Source organism: Apium graveolens, chromosome 10 (genome assembly GCF_009905375.1).
Source record: "Apium graveolens cultivar Ventura chromosome 10, ASM990537v1, whole genome shotgun sequence".
In the NCBI taxonomy this organism is placed as follows: Eukaryota; Viridiplantae; Streptophyta; class Magnoliopsida; order Apiales; family Apiaceae; genus Apium; species Apium graveolens.
In genome coordinates, this window is record NC_133656.1 from 126,676,573 (window position 1) to 126,688,391 (window position 11,819).

General features: G+C 37.0%; 2 protein-coding genes across 2 annotated transcripts; both read right to left on the reverse strand.

Annotated features, from left to right (window-relative positions):
• Window positions 1–3,379: 3,379 nt before the first annotated feature.
• Window positions 3,380–3,967, reverse strand: LOC141690951 (uncharacterized). The gene has a single exon (XM_074495702.1). It carries the CDS (start codon window positions 3,965–3,967, stop codon window positions 3,380–3,382), a length of 588 nt encoding a protein of 195 aa, XP_074351803.1.
• A 143-nt stretch (window positions 3,968–4,110) lies between these two features.
• On the reverse strand, window positions 4,111–8,188 carry LOC141690952 (uncharacterized). The gene is made up of 4 exons (XM_074495704.1): window positions 7,706–8,188; window positions 7,555–7,614; window positions 7,198–7,393; window positions 4,111–4,172 (listed from the first exon to the last, which is right to left on the reverse strand). Exons 1-4 carry the CDS (start codon window positions 8,186–8,188, stop codon window positions 4,111–4,113), a joined length of 801 nt encoding a protein of 266 aa, XP_074351805.1.
• Window positions 8,189–11,819: the final 3,631 nt, after the last annotated feature.

Genomic DNA, 11,819 nt, shown 5'->3' on the forward strand with positions numbered 1-11,819 from the left:
ATCTCAAAAGGTCCTATATACCTCGGACTTAGCTTACCCTTCTGACCGAATCGCTGAATGCCTCTCTAAGGAGATACCTTAAGGAAGACCTTGTCTCCTGCTTTAATTCATATTCTCGTGTACCCTTATCAACATAACTCTTCTGTCTAGATCGAGCTTGTTCAAGTCTTTCTCGAGCAACTCCTACCTTATCTGTAGTGACTTGGACTAGATCGGGACCCTCCAAAAGCTTCTCTCCTACTTCATTCCAACAAATAGGTGTTCTGCACTTGCGCACATAGAGTTCCTCAAAAGGAGCCATACCAATGCTGCTCTGCCAACTGTAATTATAAATAAATTCAACCAAAGGCAAATAGTCACCCCAATTTCCATACCACTCTAATGCACATGCTCGCAATATATCCTCCAAGGTCTGAATGGTCCTCTCTAACTGCCCATCAAACTGTGGATGAAAAGTTGAGCTATAATTCAACTTGGTACCCCATGCCTTTTGAAATCCTTTCCAAAACCTTGAAGTGAATCTGGGATCTCTGTCTGATACGATCAAAACTGGATTCTCGTGTAGTCTAACAATATCATTCATGTATAATAGCGCTAAGTTCTCCAAATTCAGGTTCTCACGGATTGCCAAAAAGTGAGCAAATTTAGTGAGTCTGTCTACAATCACCCATACCGCATCATGTTTCTTAAAAGTCTTAGGCAGTCCTATGACAAAGTCCATGCAAATATTCACCCACTTCCATGTAGGTAACTCCAATGGTTGTAATAAGCCATTTGGCCTCTGGTGCTCAATCTTCACCTGTTGACAAGTCAAACACTTCGAAACAAAATCGGCAATATCTCGTTTCATGCCACTCCACCAAAAGTATTCCTTTAAATCTCGAAACATCTTTGTCTCACCTGGAGGAATAGAAAATGATGATCTATGAGCCTCTTCCATCAATTCCTCCATGAGATCCTTGTTAGCAGGCACACATAGATGATTATACGTCCATAGAATGCCATGATCATCAAAATAAAATCCTGGTTGCTTTTTAGGATCAATATTCTGGACAAAAGACCACAATTCTCCATCTCCATCCTAAGCTGCCTTAATCCTAGTGATAAGACTAGGCTCGACATGCAAACTTGCTACCATACCAACTGTATTCTGATCATAAAACTCCAAACCAAATTTTTCAACCTCACGTTGAAGAGGTTGTTGTTGCGTGACAAAAGCGGCCAAATTCCCAAAATCCTTCCTGCTTAAAGCATCTACAACCTTATTAGCCTTTCCGGGATGATACTGAATGCTCACATCATAGTCTTTGAATAATTCAATCCATCGTCTTTGTCTCATATTAAGCTCTTTCTGCGTGAATATGTACTTCAAACTCTTGTGGTCAGTAAAGATCTCATATTTATCACCATACAAATAGTGTCTCCATATCTTCAATGCAAAAATGACAGCTGCAAGCTCTAAGTCATGTGTCGGATAATTCACCTCGTGAGGCTTTAATTGTCCTGAAGCGTAGGCAATCACATTTCCATGTTGCATCAATAAACAGCCATGTCCCTTCTTCGAAGCATCTCTATAAATCACATAGCCTCCCAATCCTGATGGTAGTGTCAAAACTGGTCATGTCACAAGTCTCTTCTTTATTTTTTGAATACTAGTCTCACACTCATCGGTTCATATGAACTTGTTGCTTTTTCGAGTCAACTGTGTCAATGGCATCGCAATTATCGAAAAGCCTTCTATAAATCGGCGATAGTTGCCCGCAAGTCCCAAGAAACTCCTCACTTTTGTCGCAGTGCTAGGTCTTGGCCAATTGGTAATAGCCTCAACCTTGGTTGGATCCACCTTGATTCCATCTGCTGATACAATATGTCCAAAAAATGCAACTTGATCAAGCCAAAATTCACACTTCTTGTATTTTACATACAATTTGTTATTCCGTAGTGTTTCCAACACAACTCGAAGATGCTCCTCATGTTCCTCCATTGATTTTGAATACATCAATATATCATCAATAAATACAATCACAAACTTGTCCAGAAAATCCTTGAATACCCTATTCATTAGGTCCATGAAAACTGCAGGTGCATTTGTCAATCCAAAAGACATAACAAGAAACTTGTAGTGTCCGTAACGAGTCCTGAATGCTGTCTTCGGAATATCACTTGCCATCACTTTTAGTTGATGGTAACCTGACCGTAGATCAATCTTCAAAAAGTATTTTGCTCCTTGAAGCTGATCAAATAAGTCATCGATCCTCGGTAATGGATATCTATTCTTTACCGTGATTCGGTTAAACTCTCGATAATCAATACAGAGACTCATCGTACAATCCTTCTTCTTCATAAATAGAACTGGTGCTCCCCAAGGTGAAATACTAGGTCTAATAAAACCCTTATCAAATAAGTCCTCCAGCTTTTCTTTCAGCTCTTGTAGCTCTAACAGAGCCATTCTATAAGGTGCCTTGGAAATAGGTTGTGCATCTGATAATAAATCGATAGAAAATTCTATCTCTCTTTCAGGCGGAAGACCCTCCAAATCTTCGAGAAATACATCTGAAAACTCACGAACAACAAGAACATCTTCTAACTCTGGCTGCACCTTGGACGTGTCAATCATATGAGCCAAAAATCCTTCACATCCATGAGCAATCATCTTCTTAGCCTTGATGGACAAAATGAATTTTCCACAACCACTAGGCTTAGAACCCTGAAACACGAACTCGGGTGAATTAGAGTCGCCAAAAATTATTCTTTTTCCTGGACAATCAATTGTAGCTTTATGTCGCTCCAGCCAATCCATCCCTAGTATGATATCAAAGTCCCTCATCTGAATAGGTAAGAGATCTACAAGTAGTTCTCTATCATCTACTTTAACTACACAATCAAGATACTGAGAATTCACAAGTATAGTTACACCCATAGGAGTACCAACAGAAAAATCCGATATAAGTGCAGTGGATGCAATGTCTAAGTGTTTAGCATAAGATGTAGAGACAAATGAATGTGTAGCTCCAGTATCAAATAAGACTATAGCATTTCCATTACCAACATAAAGTGATCCTGAAATCGTACCTGGAGTACTTGCAGCATCTTTTACAGTGATGGAAAACACATGACCGGAAGTCTTCTGGTTGCTTTTTTCTCCCTGATCCTTACGATCCCAAGGCTTCTTTGGTAGGATCTGACAGTCTCGAATAGTGTGACCCTTCTTTCCATAATTGAAGCATGCTGTAGTAGCCCAATAGAAAGTGCTTCCTCCATGCATCTTTCCACAATGCTCACACTTAGATGCTTCCTTATTTCCAGTTTGGTTGAAAGACCTCTTTTGCTCATTTCCTTGATTTCCATTTTTTTGCTGAAAATTTCGAGTATTATACCTCTAATCATTTGGTTTGAATCCACCTAAAGACCCACCATTTTTCTGAAATCCATGCCGACGATCGGAAAATTCCTCTTCCCTTTCTCTTTTCTGATTTTGCATGTCTCGTTTCTTGAGAAAGTCAGCCTGATGAAGCTCTTGATCTCTGGCACTGTCAACCAAGGTGTCCATGGATGTGTAGTGGTTAGAGATGATATGGTTGCTGATGGAATTCTTCAATGCCCACTTAAATTTTATGGTTTTTTCCGCTTCTGACCCAGCCACAGATCTCGCATAACCAGCTAACCTCTGAAATATGACTTGAAAGTCTGCCACCGACTCATCATCCCTTTGAGTAATACTCTGATACTCCCTTACATATTCCCCATGTATGCTGGCTGGAAAGTACCTCTGGTCAAACTGAGTTTTGAATACCTGCCAAGTAAGAGTATTTTCATAGCCGGGTGCATGCGAGGCCACCGCAGACTTCCACCAAGTATTAGCATCCCCCTCAAGACGATAAGTAGAAAATCGAGCCTTTTCCACCTCTGAACACTCTAGGACCCTGAAAATTTTCTCCATGTGATCTATCCAAGCTTCAACATCCATTGGAGTCTTGGCCTCCTTAAATCAATTGGGTATTTGCTTCATAAAATGATCAAACATAGTTTGACCATCTCGTTCTTGCCCGTTAACAGTGGGATTCTGTCCATGTTGAACTTCCCACAACATCTCTATAAAAGTACTCCTATTCATAACAATCTACTGATTATCATTCCCCTCAGTATTTCGACTACTGCTACCTCTTGCCATCCTGCACAAAATTTTATGAGTGCACAAACACATATATCACAAAATCATATCCAAAATCTTAAATCTACCCGTATGGAGTCAACCCAAAACTCACAGGTCAAAGCCTAAAGGATAGTCTATAGAAACTATAACCTAAGCTCTGATACCAACGTTGTAATACCCCACTTAAACAAGTAGAGGCTACATAAGCTAAGTCTTATTTATTAATGGAAGTAAAAACAAGCTAAACATAATTTATTAAACTAACAAAAGTTGAAAAGATCCAAAATAAAATTCTCTAACAAAATCCAAAATAATATGGAAATAAAACATGTCCTTGACTTTATTTTCAACTAGATAAACAAGCTAAAATCTGGGCAGCACTCATCACACTCCCGTTTTTACCCCAGACTACCTGTGGAAAGAAATAAATACGAGTGAGCCAAATGCCCAGTACGAACATATCATTAAAAGGTAAAGCGAAAGAATACATTTGATTTTAATAATTAGCCAAGAAGATAAGTAATATGATAGTAATTATTTAGAATCAAGGAACAAACTAATCCAAACAAAATCAAAGAAATGGATGAGAACAAGTAAGGTGGGTACTAATAATGGCATCTTATAAAACCTCTGCTCGCTAGTAAACACCAATTAAAGCACAATGCAAACAGTTCCTTCTCCGGTTATCCACAAGAAGGATAAGATGAAATGTATCAAACATTTTCCCAAACAAACAAAATGATCATGATCTTGATGATGCCTCATATCCGAGAGACATGCTCGTATACTCACAACACTGATACGAGTTAGTGCCGAGAGTACCAAAGACTGCAAAAACTCCATGTGTCTCGTCTGTGATTTACCCACACACATAAGTTTAAGAGCCCATAACAAATGGTTACAAAGTTTCCAATAGTATTGAAAATAAAAAGTTCCATGTGACAAATCAAGTATACTGATAGGCAACATGGATCAAAAGTGGTTAAGCAACAACAGGGACCAAAGATGACTAAGCAAAAATTAACAAGTGTACATATACAAGATGTACAACTTAACAAAATAAAAATATGATAAGATAAATATGATAGGACAATAAGTAGAGACAAAGAAAAAATATATTTTAAATGCAGAGAGAATGGAGGATATTGTACGTGGAATGAGTCTAAAATATTCAATAATGCTGACACAACTAGCTCCAAATAAACATCCAAATCAATCTATAATATCAACATAAATATAATTTATAAACGCCAAACTTTAAAACCAACTAAAAAGTAAAGGTAACAAAATTATAATATTTTATACATTTACCACAACTAATATACATGACATGATCACCATCTCAAGCTTGAGTAGTATAAATATATAACTAACAAATAATGTGAATAATTTACATGCTTGTTTATAAAAATATAAAAGATATTTTATTAATTTATAAAAATAATGTAGAAATCTTTAAATATATGACTTTATAAAAGTAGACAAACTTAAATTATACATTAATTTAACATATTAAATTGTAACAACATTTTATGAAAATGATAAAAATAAATATAGCATGCTCTCTATCTATCAACACATACAAGATTTATCAAATCCACCTGTCACACATTAGTACTACAACAGTACTTACAAAATTTAAATTATCATGGCCAAGCATTAGATACTATAATTAATAACAAATTGGTTATAAAAAAAACAATGAGACTAAAGTTTCAAATATATTATGCATGAGGAAAATATAATAATGTAATATGATTAACAAATGTAAACAATTTATAATTTTAGATAAACAAACAACTAATTGTTAATTACTTAACTTAATTAACAAAATACTTTGACTACATATCTCCTGTAAAATAAAATACCATACATATCATTAGTCCCAAAAATACATATTTTGTCAATTTTTAATAAATCTCAATAAACTAAATCTTGTGAAAATAGATTTTATTTTACAAATATTTTTGCATATTAACAAACTAGCATAATATAACATAATAATATTGTGAACAACTCACACACATAACTAGTAAATAATAATTAACAAAACTAGCTGGACACTAACAATATTAAAATGTACCATATCATCCACTTAATAAAATGTAAAAAAACCTGAGATTCATATAATTTCTTAAACCAACTTAATGACATAAAAATTAAAAACAAAAACAACAGAGACATGACTAATTAGATTACTACTAATTAAACATCTTCTAGCGAGTACAAATAACAATTAATCAATTAAATTAATTAAACATGCATTAAACATTAACCTAACACAATATATAAACACATAACAAATAATATAATAATTTGATAAAACTTACCTAAATTTAGAGCCTCATATAAGTATGTAAAAAATCTGTACAACTAGTTATAAACCTGAAAATAAAATGGCTAATATTAGTATACAATATAAATAATAATCATCTTAAATTATATAATTAAATTTTAAATAAACCTCCTCAAGATGTACATTCTCTGAAAGTTTTGTCCCACCTTAACCTAGCTATCTTTCTCCTCCTCTTGATCTTTAATAACCCAAAAATCTATTTTTCCTTCTCTTAATCTTTAGTAACCCAATAGTTTTTAACATTGACACTCGAGTTAGCTCTTCTCTGACCTTCTTGTACAAGTAGATCCAAAGCTTCCTTTCTTATGCACCAACTCTTCTATCTCACTCATAAATTATATAATACTACTCATTTTCCATTTTGTTATATGTCGCTCTAAGATGAGTTTTTGTGTGAAAACACTAAGAGGGTGACTCTGTTTATATAATAAGTACCTCAACAAACTATTAAACTCTTATCACCCGGTTTGACTCATATTCAAATTTTAAACAACTAAAAGATAGCTTACAAAATTCAAATTTTTAACAGCCTATTATCTAGATAAAACATTATCCATAATTTGGATTCTTAAATCAATTAAATAAATATTTACTAAGTTGTTGCACCAATAATATAACAAATAAAATATGGGTTATTATATTCTTCCCTCCTTAAAATAATTTCGTCCTCGAAATTCTAGTGGAGTACCTGATTCGAAGAGGTACGGATATCTTGCGCGAACTGAATCCTCGGTTTCCCAAGTAGCTTCGCGAACATCATGATTTTTCCATAAAATTTTAACAAAAGGGATCGTGTTCTTGCGCAACACTCTCTCCTCCCTCGCCAATATAGCATCAGCTTCTTCTTCATAAGACAAATCTTCACGAAATGCATCTAAGGGATACTGGACAACATGATTAGGATGATTTACATACTTTCTCAGAACCGATGCATGAAACACATTGTGCACTCGTGACAATTATGGCGGTAAAACAACTCTATATGCCACAGCTTCAACCCTCTCAAGAATCTCAAAAGGTCCTTTATACCTCAGACTTAGCTTACCCTTCTGACTGAATCGCTGAATGCCTCTCTGAGGAGATACCTTAAGGAAGACCTTGTCTCCTGCTTTAAATTCATATTCTCGTGTACCCTTATCAGCATAACTCTTCTGTCTTGATCGAGCTTGTTCAAGTCTTTCTCAAGCAACTCCTACCTTATCTGTAGTGACTTGGACTAGATCGGGACCCTCCAAAAGTTTCTCTCCTACTTCATTCCAACAAATAGGTGTTCTGCACTTGCGCCCATAGAGTTCTTCAAAAGGAACCATATCAATGCTGCTCTGCCAACTGTTATTATAAACAAATTCAACCAAAGGCAAATAGTCATCCCAATTTCTATACCACTCTAATGCACATGCTCGCAACATATCCTCCAAGGTCTGAACGGTCCTCTCTAACTGCCCATCAAACTGTGGATGAAAAGTTGTGCTATAATTCAACTTGGTACCCCATGCCTTTTGAAATCCTTTCCAAAACCTTGAAGTGAATCTTGGATCTCTGTCTGATACGATCAAAACTGGATTCTCGTGTAGTCTAACAATATCATTCATGTATAATAGCGCTAAGCTCTCCAAGTTCAGGTTCTCACGGATTGCCAAAAGTGAGCAAATTTGGTGAGTCTGTCTACAATCACCCATATCGCATCATGTTTCTTAAAAGTCTTAGGCAGTCCTATGACAAAATCCATGCAAATATTCTCCCACTTCCATGTAGGTAACTCCAATGGTTGTAATAAGCCACTTGGCCTCTGGTGCTCAATCATCACCTGTTGACAAGTCAAACACTTCGAAACAAAATCGGCAATATCTCGTTTCATGCGCTCCACCAAAAGTGTTCCTTTAAATCTCAATACATCTTTGTCTCGCCTGGATGAATAGAAAATGATGATCTGTGAGCCTCTTCCATCAATTCCTCCATGAGATCCTTGTTAGCAGGCACACATAGACGATTATACGTCCATAGAATGCCATGATCATCAAAATGAAATCCTGGTTGCTTTTTAGGATCAATATTCTGGACAAAAGACCACAATTCTCCATCTCCATCCTGAGCTGCCTTAATCCTAGTGATAAGACTAGGCTCGACATGCAAACTTGCTACCATACCAACTGTATTCTGATCATAAAACTTCAAACCAAATTTTTCAACCTCACGTTGAAGAGGTTGTTGTTGCGTCACCAAAGCGGTCAAATTCCCAAAATCCTTCCTGCTTAAAGCATCTGCAACCTTATTAGCCTTTCCGGGATGATACTGAATGCTCATATCATATTATTTGAATAATTCAATCCATCATCTTTGTCTCATATTAAGCTCTTTCTGCGTGAATATGTACTTCAAACTCTTGTGGTCAGTAAAGATCTCACATTTATCACCATACAAATAGTGTCTCCATATCTTCAATGCAAAAATGACGGCGGCAAGCTCTAGGTCATGTGTCGGATAATTCACCTCATGAGGCTTTAATTGTCTTGAAGCGTAGGCAATCACATTTCCATGTTGCATCAATACACAGCCATGTCCCTTCTTCGAAGCATCGCTATAAATCACATAGCCTCCCAATCTTGATGGTAGTGTCAATACCGGTGATGTCACAAGTCTCTTCTTCATTTCTTGAATACTAGTCTCACACACATCGGTTCATATGAACTTGTTGCTTTTTCGAGTCAACTGTGTCAATGGCATCGCAATTATCGAAAAGCCTTCTACAAATCCGCAAGTCCCAAGAAACTCCTCACTTCTGTCGCAGTGCTAGGTCTTGGCCAATTGGTAATAGCCTCAACCTTGGTTGGATCCACTTTGATTCCATCTGCTGATAAAATATGTCCAAAAAATGCAACTTGATTAAGCAAAAATTCATACTTCTTGTATTTTGCATACAATTTGTTATTCCATATTGTTTCCAACACAACTCGAAGATGCTCCTCATGTTCCTCCATTGATTTTGAATACCACAATATATCATCAATAAATACAATCACAAACTTGTCCAGAAAATCCTTGAATACCCTATTCATTAGGTCCATGAAAACTGCAGGTGCATTTGTCAATCCAAAAGACATAACAAGAAACTTGTAGTGTCCGTAACGAGTCCTGAATGCTGTCTTCGGAATATCACTTGCCATCACTTTTAGTTGATGGTAACCTGACCGTAGATCAATCTTCAAAAATTATTTTGCTCCTTGAAGCTGATCAAATAAGTCATCGATCCTCGGTAATGGATATCTATTCTTTACCGTGATTCGGTTCAACTCTCGATAATCAATACTGAGACTCATCGAACAATCCTTCTTCTTCATAAATAGAACTGGTGCTCCCCAAGGCGAAACACTAGGTCTAAAAAAACCCTTATCAAATAACTCCTCCAGCTGTTCTTTCAGCTCTTGTAGCTCTAACAGAGCCATTCTATAAGGTGCCTTGGAAATAGGTTGTGCATCTGGTAACAAATCGATAGAAAATTCTATCTCTCTTTCGGGCGGAAGACCCTCCAAATCTTCGAGAAATACATCTGAAAACTCACGAACAACAAGAACATCTTCTAACTCTGGCGGCACTTTGGACGTGTCAATCATATGAGCCAAAAATCCTTCACATCCATGAGCAATCATCTTCTTGGCCTTGATGGCCAAAATGAATTTTCCACAACCACTAGGCTTAGAACCCTGAAACACGAACTCGGGCGAATTGGAGTCGCCAAAAATTATTCTTTTTCCTGGACAATCAGTTGTAGCTTTATGTCGCTCTAGCCAATCCATCCCTAGTATGATATCAAAGTCCCTCATCTGAATAGGTAAGAGACCTACAAGTAGTTCTCTATCATTTACTTTAACTACACAATCAAGATACTGAGAATTCATAAGTATGGTTACACCCATAAGAGTACCAACAGAAAAATCCGATATAAGTGCAGTGGATGTAATGTCTAAGTGTCTAGCATAAGATGTAGAGACAAATGAATGTGTAGCTCCAGTATCAAATAAGACTATAGCATTTCCATTACCAACATAAAGTGATCCTGAAATGGTACCTGGAGTACTTGCAACATCTTTTACAGTGATGGAAAACACATGACCGGAAGTCGTCTGGTTGCTTTTCTCTCCCTGATCCTTACGATCCCAAGACTTCTTTGGTAGGATCTGACAGTCTCGAATAGTGTTACCCTTCTTTCCATAATTGAAGCATGCTCTAGTAGCCCAATAGAAAGTGCTTCCTCCATGCATCTTTCCACAATGCTCACACTTAGATGCTTCCTTATTTCCAGTTTGGTTGAAAGACCTCTTTTGCTCATTTCCTTGATTTCCATTTTTTTGGTGAAAATTTCGAGTATTATACCTCTAATCATTTGGTTTGAATCCACCTGAAGACCCACCATTTTTCTGAAATCCATGTCGACGATCGGAAAATTCCTCTTCCCTTTCTCTTTTCTGATTTTGCATGTCTCGTTTCTTGAGAAAGTTAGCCTGATCAAGCTCTTGATCTCTGGTACTGTCAACCAAGGTGTCCATGGATGTGTAGTGGTTAGAGATGATATGGTTGCGGATGGAATTCTTCAATGCCCACTTAAATTTTACGGTTTTATCCGCTTCTGACCCAGCCACAGATCTCGCATAACCAGCTAACCTCTGAAATATGACTTGAAAGTCTGCCACCAACTCATCATCCCTTTGAGTAATACTCTGATACTCTCTTACGTATTCCTCACGTATGTTGGCTGGAAAGTACCTCTGGTCAAACTGAGTTTTGAATACCTGCCAAGTAAGAGTATTTTCATAGCCAGGTGCATGCGAGGCCACCGCAGACTTCCACCAAGTATTAGCATGCGAGGCCACCGCTGACTTCCACCAAGTATTAGCATCCACCTCTGAACACTCTAGGACCCTGGAAATTTTCTCCATGTGATCTATCCAAGCTTCAGCATCCATTGGAGTCTTGGCCTCCTTAAATCAATTGGGTATTTGCTTCATAAAATGATCAAACATAGTTTGACCATCTCGTTCTTGCCCGTTAGCAGTGGGATTCTGTCCACGTTGAACTTCCCGCAACATCTCCATAAAAGTACTCCTATTCATAACAATCTGCTGATTATGATTCCCCTCAGTATTTCGACTACTGCTACCTCTTGCCATCGTGCACAAAATTTTATGAGTGCACAAACACATATATCACAAAATCATATCCAAAATCTTAAATCTACCCATATGGAGTCAACCCAAAACTCACAGGTCAAATCCTAAAGGACAGTCTACAGAAACTATAACCTAAGCTCTGATA

Bases quoted from the DNA above. Each gene is read 5' to 3' on its own strand.
- LOC141690952 (XM_074495704.1), bottom strand. From the start codon at position 8,188: ATGGGTGATTGTAGACAGACTCACCAAATTTGCTCACTTTTGGCAATC. The intron at 7,394-7,554 runs GTAAGCTAAGTC...CATGTTGTCCAG, and splicing joins TCAGCGATTCAGTCAGAAGG to TATCCCTTAGATGCATTTCG. The intron at 4,173-7,197 runs GTACTCCACTAG...AATTTTGTGCAG, and splicing joins TCCGTACCTCTTCGAATCAG to GATGGCAAGAGGTAGCAGTA.
- LOC141690951 (XM_074495702.1), bottom strand. From the start codon at position 3,967: ATGGATGTTGAAGCTTGGATAGATCACATGGAGAAAATTTTCAGGGTC.